General features: G+C 41.9%; 1 protein-coding gene across 1 annotated transcript in view; it reads right to left on the minus strand.

Annotated features, from left to right (window-relative positions):
* Window positions 1-23,845, minus strand: part of TUBGCP3 (tubulin gamma complex component 3) — a 146,919-nt gene that overhangs the window by 69,733 nt on the left and 53,341 nt on the right. Inside the window, exons 7-9 of the mRNA XM_068268058.1 lie at window positions 17,958-18,076; window positions 4,050-4,175; window positions 1,456-1,524 (exon numbers count right to left, since the gene is read on the minus strand). Coding sequence (XP_068124159.1) covers window positions 1,456-1,524; window positions 4,050-4,175; window positions 17,958-18,076 — 314 coding nt within the window. The remainder of the gene's footprint in view (window positions 1-1,455; window positions 1,525-4,049; window positions 4,176-17,957; window positions 18,077-23,845) is intronic.

Consider the following 23,845-nt stretch of genomic DNA (forward strand, 5'->3'; position numbering starts at 1 on the left):
GTGATGGGAAGTCCAGATCTTTTTAAAGGATACCCGAAGTGACATGCGACATGATGAGATAGACATGTGTATGTATAGTGCCAAGCACGCAAATAACTAGACTGTTTTCCTTTTTTTCTTTCTCTGCCTGAAAGAGTTAAATATCAGGTATGTAAGTGGCTGACTGCCATTTTATGCTAGGAAAGTGTTTTATAGTTGGAATTTCTTATCAGTGAGGGTCACACTGTAGTCACTTCCTGTCTGAGTCAGGACTGAGTCAGCCACTTACATACCTGATAACTCTAAAAGACAGAGAGAAAAAAAAAGGAACACAGCATAGTTATTTGTGTGCTAGGGACTGTACATACACGTCTATCTCATGTCACATGTCACTTCGGGTATCCTTTAAGGATTCGGATCATTCGAATCGGATCATTGAAAAGATCCGGATCTTTGAACCGAATCATTTGAATCATTTTACTAGGGAATGATACTGGGTGAAATGACTAGCAGGACAGGACTTTCTCTGCACTGTACATTCTGTATGTTCCTGTTTCTTCCAGACAGACATCCACTGTGAACCGAATCTTTCATTGAGATGATCCGGATGATTCGACTCACAAAAAAAGATCCGGATCAAATGAACGATTCGTTCATGATCCGGACAACACTACAGTCCCACCATGAGTCACCACAGTGCAGTGAATATTAATTAGCCATGTGGCTGGCCACGGAGAAGGGGAAACCTCCTCCTCCAACATTACTGAGCATGTGCAAACACTCTAACGTGGCTTAGCAGAGTATAACGTACAGCATGCAGCACTTTGTTTAAACGTGCTGCGTTACTATGTAACGCAACGTGTGCACTGTGAACAGCACATCTATTTTACAGTGCTGTGAGTTAGGATGCGTTACTGGCTGCTGTAACGTGGGACTTTAACGTCCCACTGTGAAACCAGCCTTAAAGTGGATCCGAGATGAACTTTTACTCATTGCATAATTGTGGTTCTTTCCTATTGTTTATAGGGCATTCCTCAAGCCAAATACTTTTTTGTTTTAATACTCTAATTCCCTATAAACTAAACAAGCCACGCCCACCGGTTTTCAGAGAGCCAATGCACTTTCAGACAGTAGCAAGGGCTCATGGGAGCTCAGTCTGGGCAGGAGGAGGGGGAGGTATTACTAGCCAGAGATTTCAGAGGCGGAGGAGGAGGGAGGAGTGGGGATTAGGTTTTTTTGCTCAAGATGCAGATAAGCCTGCCTCTGTGTAATGTTTACAAACAACATGGCTGCTGTCATTGTATCACAGGAAGAAATAATCATATTCTATTAAAGCTGTTTGCAGCTAGATCTGCTGTGTAAACTTTAGATAAGATATATAGACAAGTTACTTGTTTTAGTTTTTCATCTTGGATCCGTTTTGAGAGTCTTGCAGCTGTAATTGCATCAAAAGGTTACAGCTGCATTAAAACTTACCTGAGAATGCAAAACTGAAAGAAGTCGGTAATATTCTTTAAGTTCCTGATGTAAAGCAGCACAAAAGCTCTGTAAAAAAACAAAATAATTAAAACATCTAGAGATGAATAGAATTAAACAATGATACACATATACTCACAAGCAACAAACATGAATTCCAGTTTCTATAAATTTGCAAGCATCTACAGTACATAAACTGAGGGTATGGGGGTAAATGCTAATCTACCTAACCACTTGGCACTACAGAACCATGAGAGCGTTCAAGAGTTTGACAACAGAAGGGGAAAAAAGTGGTTTCTGTGCCTTGAGGTCCTGGTGGAGATGGTACAAAGCCGACCTAAAAGTATTTTTATAACATTTGCCAGAGTTTATTTGTATTTAAGTATTTATATAGCACCAACATCTTACACAGTGCTGTACAGAGTATATAGTCTTGTCACTAACTGTCCCTCAGAGGGGCTCACAATCTAATCCCTACCATAGTCATATGTCTATGTATGTATCATGTAGTGCATGTATCACAGTCTAGGGCCATTTTAGGGTGAAGGCAATTAACTGATCTGTATGTTTTTGGGATGTGGGAGGAAACCGGAGTACCCGGAGGAAACCCACGCAGACAACATACAAACTCCTTGCAGATGTTAACCTGGCTGGGAATATCTGGGCTGGGAATATCATGTATTTTTTCTCAAAGCATGGCAGTTCGCTACTTACAAAAAGGTTCCATTCCAGAAGGTTGTAAGTCGATTCATGTGTTAAACATAGTGAAATGTGGATAAATTATTTATTTAATTTCAGACATACAGTTAACTTTTCTTTTTTTTCTTCAATTGTGCATTAAAATTTGTTTTCAACTACCTACAAGTTTATACAATACTGTAACATGGAATAGCAAACATTTGTAAATAAAACAGTAAAGTTAATTTGGTAGGTGAAGACAGCATTGTTTATATGAAAGGTTGTAGCTCAAGTCATTTGTAAGCAGGGTCCAGGCAGTGAGAGCGCTTGGGGCCCAGCGGCACCCCGGTTGTATGGGGACATTGGGAAGCCTCCCCGTGGCGCTCCTGGATAGTGCTAATGTAGCATGAACTAATTCCCGCAGGGCAACCGCTTTGCGGTATTGGTTTTAACCCTGCAAACTTTGGCAAGCGAAAGCAAATGCATGTTTGCATGAGCTATGTCTCGTAAATAGTGAATAGCCAATTAGGCCAAATTTGCAAAGCCAGATTTGTCAGGTGTTACTTGGTTTGATGCACACATACATTCTCTATAAAGTGTAGGGTCTATAGTTAAACAGCAAATTCAAAAAATAACCCTATCTCTGTGGTATTCATGGGTTTAGAGTGCATGTCAAAAAATGATCTGTGTCTGAAACAGTGGTCCTCAAACTAAGGCCCATGGGCCTAATGTGGCCCCCTGAGGCTTTTTTACCGACCTCCCATACACAAAATATAGATGCGGTCAGCTACAACTTTAACTATTGTTGGTCCGCATATAGAATAGCAGTGCTGGTACCACCTATCCACATGGAAGCCAGAAAGCTGTAATTCGCTGGTTTCCAATGAAATTCCACATCAGTTGACACTGCTATCCAATTGGACTGCAGGTTGTTACCTGGGTATGCTTCACTGTCTGGTCTGCAAAGACTTCTACATCATTTTTATATACTCCGGCCACCCAGCAGTCTGAAAGATGTTGACCCAGCCCTCAACCCAAAATGTTTGGGGACCCCTAGTCTAAAATAATAAATGGAAATGTTTAATCTTGTATGTGCTGAATATAAACCAAAACATTGAAACAAGGACCATGCAATCCATTATATAAGTTGCTGAATAAACTGATAAAATTGTCAAAGCGTGGGGACAGCAATGTGTGCCCTGTATGAAATTTAATGGCCGGCCACTGGAATTTTTGGAATTATTTCAATAAAATCAATTAAAATTATGCCAATTGTGTATTTACACTGTTGATAGTTAATGTTTTCTTTGCTAAATAAAACAAAACATAAAAACCTTTCAAAAATTAAGCAAGTGGCCAATTAGTTTTTATTTCGTTATATTGTTTAAAATGCAATTATTAGTTGGAGTACGACACAACGGAATCTTTTAAAATGTCCATGGGATCCATTTCCTGATAGCTGGGCAGTATGTAATGGAAGCATCTCATTATCTCCCACAGATGATTGTGGGAATGGCATAGGTGAGCTGCCACTTTCAGTCAGTTTTGTTTCAGCCTCAGAAGGGAGTATGCGGCTTGGGAAGGAGGGTATGCCACAGTCAGTTTTGTTTCAGCCACAGGAGGGAGTATGAGGCTTGGGGAGGAGGGTATGCCACAGTCAGTTTTGTTTCAGCCTCAGAAGGGAGTATGCGGCTTGGGGAGGAGGGTATGCCACAGTCAGTTTTGTTTCAGCCACAGGAGGGAGTATGAGGCTCGGGGAGGGGGGTATGCTACACATACGTTTTATCAGAGTCTGGCTGATGTTTAAATAATCACTTCAATTTCTCACATTTTTGGATCTCCACCCAAGAATATATGCTCCACATTGTCCCAAACTATAGTAAAAACACACAAGTGGACAATAATATAGCTCCTACCTGTCCGACAAGTCCGAAGGCTCGGTCTAAACTCCGTTGGTCTGCATATTTTCTTATTTTATTATGAAGCCATCCCAATTCTGCAAGCCTACCGGTGGTATCCTTAAGAGATTTTGACAGTGCAACCTGTGTAAAATAAACCCAATGACATAAATGACCATTACAATAGCAAATTTTCTTGTGTTCTTTTTTATTACTAAACTAACAGCTGGACATTGCACATGTTACTTTAATACAGCTATGTCTTACAATTGCTGAGATATTGCATCTGTTTATTCTGTTATAGCTTCTGCTCTCTGGAAGTCATATATGTTAGATGGCTGTGACCGTTGAGTTTACTTCAAATAGCCAGCAATGGAACAGGTGCAATACAACTTTCACTCTGTTTCTATATGAAAAACAGAAGCATGTAGCGACCAGTTATACCCACTATTATGAATGAATAAACCTAAAACCTAAGAAAATAAAAGGTTATAAAAATAACGTTCCAACATGCTTTCACGAGTATGTTTTATTACTGGTGTGTTTAATGCTCTGACCAGAATAAGTAACTAAAACTAACATTTTAATGGCACCTTTTGCAAAAGAATAAGACATATTTCACTGAATTCTTCCTATAGTAGATACAAATAAATAAATTAGCCATAATATATTAATACTTTAGTTTGAACACTAGATGGCAGTATACATTCACAAAACAAGATTTTCTCTAGTCTTTCACTGAACATAGTTCCCTTGCTCATCACATTTTGTTCATTTCCACAGGCCAAGTAAACGAAGCACTACTACTAGCTTAGATGAGTGTCAAACGCAGCTCATGCCATTTCATATTTACAAGCTGCATCACTTATTGTTGCATGCACTTCGTGGTGCAAAAATAATAAGGTTACCATTTACTACTTCAAGTTTATACCCATGGGTCACAATAGGACTATTTCGCACCCTGTAGTAAGTGGCAAGGCCTTTCTGGTGCTAAACCACTTCTCTCACATTGCCCTCTTTAACATTCTAATGCCTTTTTACTGTCCAGAAAATGACTCATTTTCCAATGCTAGACTCATTTTCCAATGCTACAAGATTAAGATATAGGAAACCAGGACTTGCAGGATTTTTTTTTCAGCGGGTCTAAAGAAATACAAAAAAACGTCTGGAAAAAAATTCAAAATGCAACGTTGCCTTATTGAACAGCCAGTATTTGAAAATGCCACTCCTACATAAACCAGTAACTCTTACCACTTCAAGACAGTAAAAATTGTACAGGCACACATCCAGAACCACTAGTTAGTAGTACACTTCTACATTATTCATTTTTACACATGCATATTATATATATCTTGCTGACAGTTGTTTCAGGTTGTTCTAGCCTTCGTCACTGTGACATATGGATTGGATATGGTTCTATATTCGGGCTTGTCAGAGAGATGTTATGGAGCACCAAAGTCACTAGAATAATTTATAATGAAGACCAAAATAGCATGAAAAGCTGTCTGCAAATTGATTATGTGGGCCTGTAAATTTAACAAGCCATATCTGTAAGACAAACCAGTGGTTCTGGATGCATGCCTGGCAAGTGCAGATGTTCGCTTATTCTTCCTATCCTCAGACACTTGGTTGTCCCTTATTATAGCTTTCATCTCCGCACTACAGCCACCATCCACAACTTCAACTGGTTTCAGTCATAGTGGGGCACATGCGCTTTCCACTCTGCACACCCTTGTGGATTGCGCTCCCAAATGGCTGTGCACAGCAGCAATGAGTGTCCTGAGAATTCGCAGTCGGGAAACATTAGTAACTAAAAGTGCCAAGTACACTCCTGATGGCAGTTGCTAGATACAGCCATGCACATGCGCACAAAAAAAGGTTGTGCTGAGTGGACAGAATGGGGGTTATAGAAGAGGCCACCAAGTGTCTGAGGACATGAAGAATAAGAAAATATTTGTTAAGTTTTTTTTCCTCGTGTTTACGTTAAATTCAGCTATAAAAAGGAGATTTATTCCTTACAAAATTCGGCGGCCATGTGTTTCTAATTATGCACCACCCAATATTGGGGAGACACTAAGGTACCCGGAATAGTATTCAACCATAACAAAAAAACCAGTAGTGTCTACTCGTGCTTATAATACTTTAATCTTAGCCAGCGAAAACATAACAAAACGAGATTCACATCATATTAAAATCCTAAAACCAATTTGGACCACAAGAGCTTGTATCATTTTTCACCCACTGTCCTCATGGAGGTGTATTGACCTGATTGATCACCCAGCCGCAGCCTATGCAAATCAATCGGTCACCCAATCATATTTGGACAATCGTGGGCCCTCCACCCGGCGCACACCCCGAGGCCTCCTCACTCACACACAGCTTGATAGTGCACTATCATTCAGAAGCTTCCTGATAGGATCACTGGAATAGTCCATATTACATCTTATTCATACCCTTAGTGTGTGTTATTAAGGTATACTGAAAACTTGTTAAATGGAGGTATAGCAGACAAGTCATTTCCAATCTCCACAGCATTATCTTACTTCATTTCCAACCACTGGATAATAGCACAATTCCAGGTTGACTGTAATCCCTCAGACTTCCGTCTATTACAAGAGCTTCAAAACTATGCAAGCAGTGTGTGTCTACATATGCTGCTGTTACTCACGACCTTGCTGCCATCTATTCAGTCCTTTTTCCAAGGGAGTTAAACTCAGGGCTCACAGTGGTGCACTCGCCCGACGCTACAAGAGCGTCACCTCACTTGCGCTGATATGGCTGGCTGCTCCGGTCTTCCTTTCCGCATAGCTGACGGAGGATCGTGGTGCTGCCCGGCGTCCCGGGGATGGTGAGCGCTCACGTGGTCCACCTAACCCCGCCCACTGATGCGTTTCGCCCCGCCCACGGGGCTTTCTCAAAGTGCGTGGGGTTGGTTAGTGCTACAGCATCATGTCTTTTTACAGGTTTCATCACGACTCATAGCTCCTCCCTGGCTGTAATCCGCCATCTTTCTTGTTGTCAAACTGTGGGCAAGATGAAGTCGGCATCTTTTCCTTATTCCTCCACATATCAACGATCATTTTAACAAGTAATTAAATAATGTTGGATCCAAAGGCTTCTCCTTCTTCACTATACCTCCAACTTATTTCAAGAAGTATACCATATTTAGATCGGAATTCAAACCCTCTGGGATACGTGTCCCCAGACGGTAAATCCAGGTTGCCTCAATTTTATATAACTCATTTTCGATGTCACCTCCCCTGTGTGATACCTTCTGCTTTACAATACCCTTAAAGCGCAATACAGATGGGTCACTGTTATGGTACCGTGCAAAATGTGTCCCAAGCGGGCTATCTTTTTCTGCCTTTTCAATATTTTTTACATGTTCACCTATTCGTGTGCCCAATCGTCGTTTCGTTTTTCCTATGTAAAGTAAGTTACACGGACATTTTATACAATACACGACTCTTTCCGAGTTACAATTTATATTGTCCCTGATTTCAAAGGACCTGGTCCCTTTCGCATTCATAAATGTTTTTGTTCTCTCCACTAGGCCACACATGTTACAATCTCCACAACTGTACATTCCAACCTTCCGTGGGAACTTATTCAGCCAGGTCTCCTTTTCCTTACTTACAAACTCCGATCTCACCAATTTGTTCTTTAAATTAGGGGCTTTCCTGGCCGTCATATATGGTCTTTCCCCCACCAAGTTTCCTATTCTCCTATCCAATAATAAGATGCCCCAATGCTTCTGCAACACCTTTTGTAACGGGTACCAATGGGCCCCATAGGCTGTAACAAATCTAATGGGGTCTTTATCAACTGAACCACCCCCCATTTTTTTACGGGGGGACCGACCCTTTCTCAGCTCTTCCCTTTTTATCTCCATCATTTTTTGGTATTCCTGTTCCACTAGCTCATCTGGGTAACCTCTCTCTCTCAACCTTGCACTCAACTCCTTTCCTTCCCTTACAAAATCCTCGTCCCGGGTACAGTTTCTTTTATGTCTATAAAACTGTCCTCTAGGGACCGCTCTTTTTTGTGATTCCAAGTGGAAACTGGAATAGTGCAGCAACGTGTTCCCTGCTGTGGGCTTCCTGTAGGTAGAGGTTATCAACCTCTCCCCTTCTTTTTGAATTTTCAAGTCCAGGAATGAAAGCTCCCTCTCACTCCACTCATAGGTAAATTTCAAATTTCTCTCATTTTCCTTTAGTCTCTCTATAAAACAATTCAGCTGCTCCCTGGTTCCTCGCCAGACCAGGAGCACGTCGTCAATGAACCTCAACCACAGGCGAACATGCCTCTGGAAGAGGTCCAGGGGGTAGACATCCTGCCGTTCCCACAGCCCCAGATGGAGACAAGCGTAGGCCGGGGCACAGGATGCCCCCATCGACGTGCCCCTGATCTGGCGATAAAAACGGCCATCAAAGCAGAAACAATTATACTCCAGGATCAACTGTAAGGCTTCAATTATAAACTCATTATGGAGCCCCGATTCAGGGAAATGCTCACGGAGAAAGAAGGACGTGGCAGCTAATCCCACCTCGTGGGGTATAGAAGTATAGAGGCCCTCGACATCCACACTTACAATCAAATCCTCTCCATTCACTGGGACCCCCTCCAGGACAGCCAACACGTCACCCGTGTCCCTAACAAATGAGGGTAATGCCTCAACAAGAGGCTTCAACTTTCCATCCAGAAACTTCCCCAGTCTCTCCAATGGGCCATCGATTCCTGACACTATTGGCCGTCCCGGGGGTTCCTCCCTGTTCTTATGGATCTTGGGAATGATGTAGAATATCGGGGCCCTAAATGTTGAAACGCTGCAAAACTCCGCCTCCCTCACCGCGAGCACACCCAGACTTTTCCCAGTATTTTTTTTCCATGAAAATTTCTTTATTAGTTTTAAACATATAACCGCAGTGTCTACATTTAACAGATTATTTATGCGCAAGATAACACTTTGCAACTTTGTTACTTTTTTAGATGGGTATTGAGACACTTATACAATAAGAAAGGCATCACATCTTAGGTAATATTTGTAAACAGGGATCTTTAATTGTTATAGTACATCACACACTTTTGCTCTTGGTAGAGGTTTCCTTTAAGAGGATAAAGCCAACTAAACCAAACATGGTACCCTTAACTGGGCCAACTAGGCTGGTACCATGGACGTTTGGTTATACAATGTGGTGGTCGATATCAGGTGGCCTAAGGCCAATCGACAACTTGTCCTGAGAATGGTGTATGGGAAGGGTGGGGCCTAGTAGTGTTGAGACATACTAGCCTAAAATGAAACATAGCGTTCAATACTTTATTTATAGATTCTCAGTAAATACGCCTGTGTGGAAATGTCTCTAGCTTGGACAAGGATTGGAAACGCACATTAATGAAAAGGAAAATCAAGGGTAGACAAGTAGACAACTAAACCATCATAGTCTAAAGTAAAAACTAAAATTAAACTAAAATTAAACTAAAACTAAAAACTAAGAACTAAGAACTAATCCACTGTGTTCTTTATATGTGAGTATATGACCTTCTGCATCTGTTATACTGGGTTATGAGTTAATAAGCACCCATTTTTTCGGGAGTGTGAAGTTAAGTTGTGCATTGGAAATTCTGTTCCTAATTTTTTCTTCCATTGCGCAATTTCTATTGATTAGGGATGTAAGCAATTGGGGCGATATCTGGTCAGCTGATTTCCAATTAGATAGAATGAGTGATAAAGTTGCCAATATGGTGTGGCAGATTAGGGGTTGGACTTGTTTTGGAAAGGACTCTATGCCTACTAAAAGTATTGCTAATGCCGGAGAGATTTTGAAGTTTTGGAGGAAATTTTTTCTAATCAGATTTTCAGTATTATTCCAGACTCTTTGAATTAATGGGCATTCCCATAGCATGTGAATAAGGGTTCCTACGTTTACATTGCAGTGCCAGCATATGGGGGAGCGATCCGGAGAGAATGCGGCAATCTTTCGGGGGGGTGTAGTGCCACTTAAATAGAAGCTTGCGTGACATTTCCCAATGGGAGTTGCATTTGGAGTACTTATTAATTAAATTAGTGGTTTTGATTAGGAGTTCAGGTGTGATATTGGTGTTGAGGTCATAGGACCAGGTTGCGGCATATTTCTGGAGGGGGGAAAGGTGACTTCTTATCAATTCTTTGTACCAAAGGGAAATGCCACCTGAAAAAACTCCTTTAAAGCTGAGCATAGATAAAATCTTGCTGGGAAGCTGTGGTATCTTAATGTGGCGGGTTTTTAATATGTTATAGATTCTATGGTAGGTGAATAATTGTGATTCTGGCAATTTAAAAGTTGTCTGCAGTGATTTGAAAGTCCTAAGCTTGTGATTTTCATATAAATCATTTATTGAGTTAATATTGGCCTGGATCCAACTTGAGAGGTCTAAATTAGAGGTGAAAAGTTTTAAGGTCTCTATATGGATGCGAGGGGTGTGGGTGGCTTTCAGGTCTGGGGGGTGTTTGAGAAAATACTCCCAAGCCTTTAACGCAGCTTGAATGGAAGGGTATGGAGAGACAGGTGTAGGGGCTCCTAATAGGATTGCCATTAAAATCTGTTTCGGCGGTGAGTTGAGCAGGGTTTTTTCTAGGGATACCCAGGGTTTGGGGGATTCATGTGACCACCAGTGTCTGAGCATGTCTAGAATTGCAGCGTAGTAATATGAGAGAATGCACGGCCGTCCTAAGCCGCCTTTGTTTTTTGGGAGTATCATTATTTCATAGGGAACACGAATCTTTTTGCCTTGCCAAATAAAATGGTTAATACATTTTTTAATATCTAGAAGAAAGGATTTACTTAATGGGATTTGTACGGTCCTGAAAAGGTACATTATCTTGGGGAGGATAAACATTTTCAGCGCTGCTATTCTGCCCGACCATGACAGCCAGTGTTTTGATATTTCTGATGTTTCTTTTTTAATATTAGCTAGTAATGGAATATAGTTATGCTGGAATAATTCTACTGGGTTCTTTGTTATTTTAATTCCTAGGTAGGATACTTCTGAGGTAGCCCAAGGGAATTTATAGGACTTTGATATGTTAGATGCAACCTGCGCAGGCAAGTGGAACCCCATTAGGAAGGACTTATGCTGGTTTAATTTATAATAAGAGGCTTTCGAAAAAGAGAGGAGATCTTCTAAAAGCGCAGGTAACGAGTGTTCGGGGCTAGATAGGGTTAAGGCTACATCATCCGCAAACATATTGATTAAGTGCTGGGTCTCGCCTATCTTAATGCCGGAGATAAGAGGGTTTGTACGAATTTTTTGCGCGATAGTTTCCATTAATAATACAAAAATTATAGGAGAGAGGGGGCAACCCTGTCGGGTACCATTTGAGATAGAGAACGGTTTGGAGACAAAACCTGCTGCGTTGACTTTAGCTGAGGGCACTGAATATAGCGCCATAATAGCAGTGTTAATTCCTCCTGAGAAGCCAAATTTGTGTAATGTTGCTTCTAGAAATTTCCAATGAACTCTGTCGAATGCCTTCTCCGCATCTAATGTAAGCATCACTGAAGGCATCCGACAGAGATCAATGAATTTGACTATGTTCAGCATTCGTCTAGTTCCGTCCGAGGCTTGCCTTCCTCTTGTAAAGCCCACTTGATCCTGTGAAAGTAGACAGGGGGTATATAACATTAGCCGGTTGGCAATAAGTTTGGCATAGAATTTTGTGTCAGCGTTTAGTAAAGATATTGGTCTGAAGTTGGCCGGGTCAGATTGGTCTTTTCCAGGCTTTGGTATTACCGTGATTATTGCTTCTAAATATTCTTGTGGTACTTTTACGCCGGCTGCAAAGGCATTAAAAAGGGAAGTGATATGTGGTGCTAATTGTTGTGCAAAGGTTAGTAGGTATTCGTTGGTGAAACCGTCAGGTCCCGGGGTTTTGTTTCTTTTCAAAGATTTTATCGTTCCCAGTACTTCTGCTATGGTAAAGGGCCTGTTTAAAGCCTCTAGCTGTTCGGAAGAAAGCTGGGGGAGGTTAATATCACATAGGAAGTTTTCTATGATTTCACCGGTCGGTTGTGGGGTATTAGGGTCTTCTTTAAGATTGTATAATTTTGCGTAATATTCACTAAAAAGATCTGCTATGTGTTTAGGGTTAGTAACTTTAGCCTTGGAGGTAGGATCGATTATCGTGTGAATTCTGGTTTTGGCCTGTTTATGGTGTATTAATTTCGCTAAATATTTGCCCGCTTTATTATGCTGTGAATAAGCTTGGAGGTTTGATTTTTGGAGTAGATAGTCATATTGTTGCGTTAGGTGAACTCGTAAGGCCTCTCTCAGTTGGAACAGAGACTTGGTTAATTCTGGGGAGGGATTTTGTTTGTGGAGCTTCTCTTTGTCTCGAATACCAGCTAGAATATCTTCATAAGTCTTGGACCTTTGTTTTTTGATAAAGGTACCTCTGCGAATGAGTAGGCCTCTAATATAAGCCTTGTGGGCGGACCAGATCGTAGCCAGGTCAACCCCAGGTGTTGTGTTTATGTCAAAAAAAGAGGTGATATTTTGGGAAAGTTCCTCTTTAAAGGATGGGTCAGTTAATAAGGAATTGTTTAATTTCCAGTAGAAAGGTTTAGACTCCTGGGGTCCCACTTTGATTGAAAGCTCAATGGGGGCATGGTCAGACCACGTTTTTGTGCCTATGGAGGCCGTCAGCACATCTTGTAGAAGAATTTTGTCAACCAGGAACATGTCAATTCTGGAGAATGTTTTATGTACCCCTGAGAAGAATGTATAATCTTTCTCAGTTGTGTGACAGATCCTCCATGGGTCAAAAAGTGAGTTCCATCTGAGTTGTTTATCAATTAGGATCAATTTACTAGGGTCTTTTGTGGAGGAATCTATTGCAGCAGCGCACGCATTAAAATCTCCTCCAATCAGGAGACGTCCTTTTTTTATGGTTTGAAGACGGGAGCAAATTTTTTGCAAAAAGGCTCTTTGTCCTTGGTTGGGGCTATAAAGGTTTACTATAGTAAAGAGTTGGTTATTTATAAAACCGATAAATATTATGTACCTTCCTTGGGGGTCTTGAATGATTGAAAGGGGTTCTGTTTTTAGGTCTTTGTGGAAGGCTAATAAAACTCCCCTTTTTTTTTTTGTGAAGGTGCTGTGATAGATAGATGGATATAGGGGGTTATGACATCTTGTGGTGTCAGCTGGTATTAAATGTGTTTCCTGTGCGAACACCACTTGGGGCATTTTAGATTTAATTTCCTTCCAAAACATAAAGCGTTTGGCTGCTGAATTGAGACCTCTTACATTTATTGATAAGAATTTTAAAGGCATATTGGATTGGTGTTTTGCTGTAGAGTAAGCTTAGATTCTTTAGGATATACAAAACAATTATGACCTGGTGAATTATTAGGAACATACATTTCAGAAGTAATACAGATACAGAAGTGAATAACGTTTCTAGTGGATTTTGATAACCAGACATTAACATTAAAAACAAACCATATTAATAGTAGACTTGTAACTGGGATAAGCCCAGTCATCCATATTACATAGGTAACTGTGTGGTACAGTTCAGCATGCCACACTAATGACTTTGGGGGTGAAAATGACAACATCTTAGTGTTGTCAGGTGTTAGACTGTGCTAGCGGTGTTGAGCTAGTAGGAAAAATGGGCCATCTTCAGACAGGCCATCAACGGTTAGACTGAGATCGCCAGTCATGAGAAATCTTGGAGGGGCCCAGCTGATCAGGTGTGGGGTATGCGTTCTCCGGGATCTGGATCTTTAGTTGGCGAAACAGTTTGTTGCCGTTTTCTGATGAAGTTATAACGTATTGTCTGTTGTTGTGCGAAAAGATTAATTTGGTGGGGAAACCCCATTTGTAGGGCATTTGTATCGCTTGTAATGCTTTGGTATAAGGCTGGAGACTTCTCCGCAGTTGTAGTGTCATCGCAGAAAGATCCGAGTATAAATGGATATGGGAGTACTGGTCAGGAAACGCGCCTTTTTTCCGCATAAACAACATTAGTTCATCCTTAGTAGTAAAGAATAAGAATCTGGCAATCACATCCCTAGGGGTGGATTTCGGTAAGTGTGCCGGTTTAGGAAGACGGTGGGCACGATCGATTGTTAGCTCTATTTCAGCTATATTTGGTAGGGCCGCTTTTACTAAGCCTTTTAAGTAAGCAGAAAGATCTTCTGGAGCAATCTGTTCATTAATTCCTCTGAATTTTAGGTTGTTACGCCTGCTTCTATCTTCAAAATCTGCAGCTTTCGATTTAAGCCAAGATATATCAGAAGATTGCGTATCTGATGTGTCCACCATAGTATTATGCGCTGTAGTGAGCTCAGCAATCTTATTCTCTGCTTTGTGCATTCTATTACCCAGCAAGGAGAGGTCTTGGCGCAGATCTTTTGTCATATCTGCAATATCTGCTAAGAGTGCTGTTTTAAAAGTTAGAAGTATCTCCTTAATGTAGGTTTGTGTGGCTGGAGTCTCAGTGGCAGGGAAAGCCTCTATTGGGAATGCTGCTGGGGCATGTCTGTGAGCTGCACGTGTAGGGTCTCCTGGGCCTACCTGGGCGCTTGACTCCGGGTCCTCCTCTCTGCGGGCCCTCGATTTGGCCGGACTGTTGGAGGGAGAGGTTGACTCTGGGGAGGAGAAGGAGCCGTGCTCCGCAGTAGTAGCCGTGTCCTGCTGTGATTCATTGCCGGGGTCTGCCGGGGGACTGTTGCGCAGTGAGGTCGCAGTGTGTCCGGCGCCATCTTGGAGTGGCGGATCTGAGCGCGGAGGAAAGAAGTCGGTCAGTTTTTGCGGTTTCTGACCGAGCTTCTTCCTCTTCTTTGATGCCTCCAGGTCCATGGGGCTCTCCTCCGTCATTATGGGCTAAAGGGTGAAGGCTGGACGGTCGCTTCGGGTCGCTTCAGGCCTGTTGGAACGGAGCTCAGTTAGGGCACGTCCGTCCTGGTCTCCGCGCTAGCCACGCCCCCGACTTTTCCCAGTATTAACCAACGAGTTGACCCTACTTTTAATGGCCAAAAATGGATTTTCCTTCAACCTTAGATATGTACCCTGATCACCGAGGAGTCTTAGGCATTCTTTTTTGTAATACTCTTTTGTAAGGATCACAACATTTCCGCCCTTGTCACTTCCACGGATGATTATATCATCCCTTTCCTTCAGAAATTCAAGGGCTTGCCTTTCCCCAGGAGTTAAATTGTCATTTTTCAAAGTTCTCTTTGGGAACCAGTTCAGTTTTTCCATGTCCTTCTGTACCAAGTCACGGAAAGCTTTAAGTTTATAGTTAAGTTGGGGCATGAACCGTGATTTTTTGCATACCTTTTGGGGACAGGGGTTCAGATGTTCTAATTCAGAGGTAATCAGTTCCTGCCCTCCCCCGCTACCCTCATCCCAGAGTGATTCCAAATCCCTCAGGGCACTTCGATCCTCAACTGACATTTGTCCCACTAAGGGTCCCATCATTCCATGAGTCTCCTCCCCCTCTTTTTGCTCACCCTGATCTTCAAATAACAGTTTTAGGGCTACTCTTCTCAAGAAGAAGGTAAGGTCCTTAAACACATTAAATTCCTCTCCTCCCGTGAACGGTGCAAATGACAGGCCTTTCTTTAATAGATTTATGCAATCCTCCGTCAAAGACAAGTCTGTCAAATTGATTACATTATTCTCAATAGTTAGATGCTCCATTACTTCTGGCCTCTCACTGGTTGCACCCTTTTCTTTATTTCCTTCTGACTCTCCTTCTGTGTTTTCAATATGCTTTTTACCACTGATTCCTCTAAATCTTCCTCCTCGTCGCTTTCCCCTTCGTCTTTTCCCCCTGTTTTTTCCTGCTCTAAAAAATTCACCCCATTCTTGCCTGAAGGGAAGAGCTGAGAAAGGGTCGGTCCCCCCGTAAAAAAATGGGGGGTGGTTCAGTTGATAAAGACCCCATTAGATTTGTTACAGCCTATGGGGCCCATTGGTACCCGTTACAAAAGGTGTTGCAGAAGCATTGGGGCATCTTATTATTGGATAGGAGAATAGGAAATTTGGTGGGGGAAAGACCATATATGACGGCCAGGAAAGCCCCTAATTTAAAGAACAAATTGGTGAGATCGGAGTTTGTAAGTAAGGAAAAGGAGACCTGGCTGAATAAGTTCCCACGGAAGGTTGGAATGTACAGTTGTGGAGATTGTAACATGTGTGGCCTAGTGGAGAGAACAAAAACATTTATGAATGCGAAAGGGACCAGGTCCTTTGAAATCAGGGACAATATAAATTGTAACTCGGAAAGAGTCGTGTATTGTATAAAATGTCCGTGTAACTTACTTTACATAGGAAAAACGAAACGACGATTGGGCACACGAATAGGTGAACATGTAAAAAATATTGAAAAGGCAGAAAAAGATAGCCCGCTTGGGACACATTTTGCACGGTACCATAACAGTGACCCATCTGTATTGCGCTTTAAGGGTATTGTAAAGCAGAAGGTATCACACAGGGGAGGTGACATCGAAAATGAGTTATATAAAATTGAGGCAACCTGGATTTACCGTCTGGGGACACGTATCCCAGAGGGTTTGAATTCCGATCTAAATATGGTATACTTCTTGAAATAAGTTGGAGGTATAGTGAAGAAGGAGAAGCCTTTGGATCCAACATTATTTAATTACTTGTTAAAATGATCGTTGATATGTGGAGGAATAAGGAAAAGATGCCGACTTCATCTTGCCCACAGTTTGACAACAAGAAAGATGGCGGATTACAGCCAGGGAGGAGCTATGAGTCGTGATGAAACCTGTAAAAAGACATGATGCTGTAGCACTAACCAACCCCACGCACTTTGAGAAAGCCCCGTGGGCGGGGCGAAACGCGTCAGTGGGCGGGGTTAGGTGGACCACGTGAGCGCTCACCATCCCCGGGACGCCGGGCAGCACCACGATCCTCCGTCAGCTATGCGGAAAGGAAGACCGGAGCAGCCAGCCATATCAGCGCAAGTGAGGTGACGCTCTTGTAGCGTCGGGCGAGTGCACCACTGTGAGCCCTGAGTTTAACTCCCTTGGAAAAAGGACTGAATAGATGGCAGCAAGGTCGTGAGTAACAGCAGCATATGTAGACACACACTGCTTGCATAGTTTTGAAGCTCTTGTAATAGACGGAAGTCTGAGGGATTACAGTCAACCTGGAATTGTGCTATTATCCAGTGGTTGGAAATGAAGTAAGATAATGCTGTGGAGATTGGAAATGACTTGTCTGCTATACCTCCATTTAACAAGTTTTCAGTATACCTTAATAACACACACTAAGGGTATGAATAAGATGTAATATGGACTATTCCAGTGATCCTATCAGGAAGCTTCTGAATGATAGTGCACTATCAAGCTGTGAGTGAGTGAGGAGGCCTCGGGGTGTGCGCCGGGTGGAGGGCCCACGATTGTCCAAATATGATTGGGTGACCGATTGATTTGCATAGGCTGCGGCTGGGTGATCAATCAGGTCAATACACCTCCATGAGGACAGTGGGTGAAAAATGATACAAGCTCTTGTGGTCCAAATTGGTTTTAGGATTTTAATATGATGTGAATCTCGTTTTGTTATGTTTTCGCTGGCTAAGATTAAAGTATTATAAGCACGAGTAGACACTACTGGTTTTTTTGTTATGGTTGTATAAAAAGGAGATGTTTTCTCCTAGTCAGGAAGAACATGAATCCCCTGTGATCCATAGGTACTGAGGTTGTACTGAAACATGGTAAGAACCTCAAGTTCCTGCATTTAGGACAGCTTAAATTTGGCCTCAGAGCCCTGTAATTCTGGTCACTTTTTAGAACCTGCAATGTTCCCTTAACCATTTTCATCAGCTGTAATTGGTTACTTCTGTACCGAAATCAAGGACTGAAATGTCATTCTGCTATTTTTCTTGCAAAAACCAGGGCATTTTTTTTTTACCTTGCTATCAACCTTATAGCAGTTTTCTGAATTGCACATTTTAATGCACTTTCCATCGATCCCCTGGAACACATACAAAATATCTCTCACTAGAGAGGCCTCTGTGATTTCAACAGACCCTGGAAAAAAATAAAAATACACAAACCTGTAACAGCAATGTATTTAATACAATGTTTCTTAAATAAGTCAAAGTTCAAAACAGCATTAAAAACCAGAAATAATTCAAACAGCAAAGTAATATAGTGGAAGCAGGGAAGAATTGGAAGTGCTCCTAAACCAGGATGACTACCAACAGAGGCAAGTAGAGCCCCCTAGAGGCAAATTCACAGTTTGTATTCAAAACAGATGCTAAACTATGCACTTATTGAATACAAGGTGTGCATTTGGCTCTAGGGGGTCTGCAGGCCTCTGTTGGTAGGCATTTCAGATGCAGCCTTGTTTAGGAGCGCTGCTAATTCTTCCCTGTTGTAAAGAAAAAAAAAAGGCGTAAACCATTTTATGGTCTGCTGTCCCGAGGTTCACAGTTTGGTAATTAGAAGTTAGGTTCCCTTCCATGAAGGATGACCTCATCACAGTGGAAGGGTATTACGGAACACTGCATGAAAACGGTTTTAGAAGCGAACACCCTCCATTATGTTAATTTTAGTGCATCTTTTTTAGAATGCGAGTTGTGTAGCCTGCCTATAATTAGGCTCTGCACATCTATGCTGGTAGTAATTCAGATGCAGCTTAGGAAGCGCTGCCACTTCTCCCTGCTGTATAATATAGTATACAAGCAATATGTGGTAACCATGAAGTGTGAAAAGCTTACATACTGATTAAGCAGAATGTCGTAACCACCAACTAGTTACAGGGCTGCAGTGCAATGTGAACAATTGCCACCAAAACTGCAGCATTATGGAAAACATGTCTACTTATGAAGCTGCATTATATAACATTATCCTACTCACAGTGGGGAAAGAAAAAAAAACCCCTGTAGGCACACTCTATAGTCCAATCTACAGACATCAAAGGAAACATGAGGTGAAAAACTGATGAGTTAAATAATATCTAGCCTCCTCCTCCTAAAGTGACTTTTTAAGATCTCCCACAGTTTAAATTATTTAAATCTACTTTTTTACTGTTTCATTGTCTCTGTTCAATGAAACGTTCATTGAAGTATGCCAAAGAGGTCTTGGATGCTTTCCTTGCACTGCAGGGCATCCATGGCTATAATTTCAGGTAGTTCCCGACTTACAAACTACCGACTTACGTTCGGCATGGATTATGTGCTTCCATGGGAATAAGCCTGGACATTTTATTTTTCCAATTGGACTTGTAGTTTTTGAGAAAATCGATTTAAAAAAATTCAAAGAAAAAATGGCTTTTAAACTTATATAAGCAGGCACACAGGGCAGAGGTGACACAGAGGGGGACATTGCTGGCACAGGAAGGCACAGAGGAGGTACAGGGTACAGAGATGGCACAATGTTCCGACTTAAGAACAGATTCAGGTTAAGAACGAACATTCAGTCCCTATCTCGTTCGTTAACCAGGGACTACCTGTACTAAGTAACTCCTGGGAGTTACAAGGTATTTATCTGACTGCCATCTGGAGCTGGGAGGGAACTTTTCCCTTAAAGAGAGAGTCTGAAGTCTCTAGAAAACGCGGTTTTTATATTTTACAATGTTGTTAGGCATGAATGCCCCCTCAAATGCCGCATCCCCGCGGCTGAAATGTCAGTTAACCGGTTCAGCACCGCAGTGCCGAAAAATCTCATGCATCAGAGCAACGTTCACCTCCCATTTATTCGCCTATAACTTTATTGCTACTTATCACAATGAATTGATCTATATCTTGTTTTTTCCGCCACTAATTAGGCTTTCTTTGGGTAGTACATTTTGCTAAGAATTATTTTTTTCTAAATCTATTTTAACAGAAAGATTAAGAAAGAAATGAAAAAAATTCATTATTTCTCAGTTTTTGGCCATTATAGTTTGAAATTAATATACGCTACTGTAATTAAAACTCATGTATTTTATTTGCCCATCTGTCCCGGTTATTACACCGTTTAAACAATGTCCCTAGCACAATTTATGGCGCCGATATTTTATTTAGAAATAAAGGTGCATTTTTTCAATTTGCGTCCATCACTATTTATAAGCTTATAATTTTAAATAACATAATAACATATTCTCTTGACATGCATATTTAAAAAGTTCAGACCCTTGAGTAACTATTTTATGTTTTTGTTTTTTTTAAAATTGTATTTTTTTTTTTCATTAAAAAAAAATGTATGTGGGTAATTTTTGGTGTGGGAGGGAAATTGCTAATTTTAAAATGTACAATAATTTTTTTTTATTAAAAATGTACGTGGGTGCAGTTTACTATTTGGCCATAAGATGGCCACAGTGAAAAAAGTCCTGGATGCGAACGATCTCGCATCCAGGAACTAAAATGCTGGGGAGAAGTTTCCTGGGGGCAGAAATACCACGCTCTCTGGATAGAAAGCGTCGGTATTTCTGCGGGGAAGTTAGATTGGTGAATGGGAATTATATTCCCATTCACTGATCGGGGGGCTAGCGGCGGGGGCGCGCCCGATCGCGCACCAGCCGGCGGCAGCAGCGCCTATCTGGACGAGGAAGCTCGTCCAGATAGGCCGAACTGGTTAATCCCCGGGGAAGATTCGGGGATCACTTTTGCATAGAGGCAGAGCTTTGAGCAGTAGCTCTGCCTCTCCTCCGTCAATCTGCGCGGATCTCCGCCTCTCCCCGCCCCTATCAGTCTTCTTTCGCTGAGAGGGGCGGGGAGAGGCGGTGATCAGCGCTGATTGACACGCATGGAGGCAGAGCTACAGCCCAAAGCTCTGCCTAACTCGCGCAGCAAAATCCACAACCAGAAAAGTTGTGGATTTTTGCCCTGTGGTTTTGGGAGGGTTAATTGAGATTTCAGTCGCAGGGATGCGGCATCTCAGAGGGGGCATTCATGCCTAACAACATTGTAAAATAAAAATTGCCTTTTCTGCAGGCTTCAGAGTCTCTCTAAAGTGTAACTCTGGTATAAATTTAAAAAAAAAAAAATCAATTCTTTATTTTTATCTAGTAAACAAGTAATAATGATGCTAACCAGGAAACCCAAAAGTAAAAATCACTATTACTTTTCTTGTTGATAAATGATCATTCCCCAGTTTATCTGACTATTTGGTACACACAAAATTTGGTACTCAAAAAGGAAGTTTTAAAAGAACAGACAAATGTTTGATTTCATGACGGCAGCCATCTTTTTGGTTGAAAGGAGCTGACAGGGAGCATGAGACAGTTCCAACTGTCTTGTGTGCTGATCACCCCTCCCAGTTGCTAGGCAATGTGAACAACATACGAAATCCCATCATGCTTTGCACAGCATGAGGGAAAAAAAGCCCGGGCAGTTTTCTTTGATGGGTGGAGCTTAGCTGAAAATGCAGCTAAAAAATGATGCTTTGGTAAGAAAAACAAAGTTCTGATGCTGTGAAACTTAAACACCGAGCCTTTTTGGTTCTGCTGAGTAGATTTTTAGTCCGGAGGTTCACTTTAACTAATGCAGGCTGATTGTCTGAAGCCTCTTTTTCCTCTTGTTTTCCCCTCCCACACATCTGTTACTCTCTGATTGGCCAATATTTCTCATGCTGAGACAACTCACTTTCTATAGTGAAGGGCGGGCAATTCAGGCAGAGGAGAGTAAGGGAGGAAAGAACAACAGGATTGGCTTCAAAATAGCCACAGCTAAAATGGGAGATTTATTACTGTAGAAAAATCACTAAAATCAAAACATGGACAGTGCAATACATATGTTATTTAAGTAGAGCAAGTATTTATCTACTTATGTGTTTTTTTTCCTGAAATAGTATGGCTGACAGCTCCTCTGTAAAGGGAACCTAAACTGACAGGGATACGGATGTTTCCTTTTAAACAATAGCAGTTGCCTGGCGTCCTGCTAATCTCTTTGGCTACAGTGGTGGCTGAATCACACACCTGAAACAAGCATGCAGCTAATCCAGTCTGACTTCAGTCAGAGCACCTGATCTGCATGCTTGTTCAGGGGCTGTGGCTAAAAGTATTAGAGACACGGGATAAGCAGAAGAGTCAGGCAACTGGTATTATTTTAAAAGGAAAAATCAATTTCCTTCTCAGTTTAGGTTCCCGTTAGGCTGCTTACACACAGGGACGTTACAGGCGCACGTTAGTGCAGCCTGTAACGCCCCCCCAACGTACAGCAATGTAACACAAGTGGGCTGTTCACACTGCCCACGTTGCGTTACATGTAACGCTGCACGTTCTTCCGAAAATGCAGCATGCTACGGCGTTACAGCGGCTTAAGCCGCGTCAGACTGTTTGCACATGCTCAGTCATGTTGGGGAGGAGCGGAGAGCGGCCAGGCACATTGCTAATTAATATTCACTGCACGTTGTGACGTGCAGTGTTTACTTTCTGGTGCGGCGATTGGCCGGCGGGACCACGTGATGCCGCATGCGTCCAAGAGTACGCATCACGGACGCCAGAGTTAGCTGCACAACGCGGCTCACTCTGACGTCCACATCGAAGAGCACCAGGTCTTGCGTTAGGTGCACGTTGGTGTGCAAGTAGCCTTAAGGCTAATTGGCCCAGGCCTGGTAAGGTTTCTTACCTACCTCTGGATCAACAGGGATATGTGCGGGATCAGGACAGTGTTTTTTGTTTGTTTTGTTTACTTTCTGGTTGAACTTGATGGACAGATGTCTTTTTTTTTACCAAAACTGTCACTATGTTCATTCTTTTATCCAACAGTGCAAGTTGCCTGATTGGAATGCTGACAATTGGCATGGATCATAGTATATTCCAATATGTAGAAAAATGAGCTGGCACTGCAGTTCATGCGTTAATTCAATGGTGATGATGGTACATATCTGGGGAGTTGGTAGAGTCGGTAGTGCTAAAGTTGGCAAAAAGGTGTGCTCAGGACCTATTGGTTAGCCAGTACAAATGTATCCAAGAGCAAGAAAGTTGATGGTCTGGCACAACCTATGGTTGCTAAAACAGTTTTCATTAAAATGGCCATGCATACAAAAATTATGCGCATAAATGAAGTTAAAAAGACATGCCAAATTAGAAGAGGTTTGGAAAGGTTGAAGAGAATTTATAGGAACCGAGGAATATAGAAACTTACCGAGTAGAGATGGTTGGGTAGAAGAGCTGGGACACCGTTCAGGTAGGTGGGGAAGGGTTTGGTGAAGTGTTGGTGTGTATTTGGAGTGAATGTAGGGGAAAGTATTGAGAAGATTAGTTGATAAGGGGTAATGATAAATGGAACCGCCTTGGAATAGACTCTGAATACAAGGTGTCCTTTTGAGAGGACTGATATTGTGGCGGATTATGAGTATGTGTACTATCTTCTCTTAATGTGGAATGTATTGCTGTAATTATGTGTGGATAATTTTGTATTTTAATGAAAAATAATTTTTGTATAAATGTGCAAAAAAACCCCAAAAACCCAAAAAACAAAATGCCAAAACACTACGGTGCGGCTGTAGGGCAGCATATCAGCAGTTTAGCGTATCCTGCATCTTCAGAGGCTTTAAGGCTCAATCTTTGTATGCACGGCCATTTGAAATAAGGTTTTAGCAACAATAGGTAGTGTTAGACCATTAACTTTCTCGATCTTGGAGTGTCTATTATATGACGGCCTTCAAATTTCAACACCACCATTTCCCCAAGTAGAAAGCAGACAAACAAAACAAAAGTGAGCAAGGTTTATTGCTAAAACAACTTTTTACATGAAAAAGCGAGAGAACATATTAACCCTTTCTGGACCAGCACCCTCTGCCCCCTTAAGGACCAGAGGGTGCTGGTCCAGCAAACCGCCGCTTCCCGACTAATCGCCGCAAGTTACCGTC

Source organism: Hyperolius riggenbachi, chromosome 2, assembly GCF_040937935.1.
Source record: "Hyperolius riggenbachi isolate aHypRig1 chromosome 2, aHypRig1.pri, whole genome shotgun sequence".
NCBI lineage: Eukaryota > Metazoa > Chordata > Amphibia > Anura > Hyperoliidae > Hyperolius > Hyperolius riggenbachi.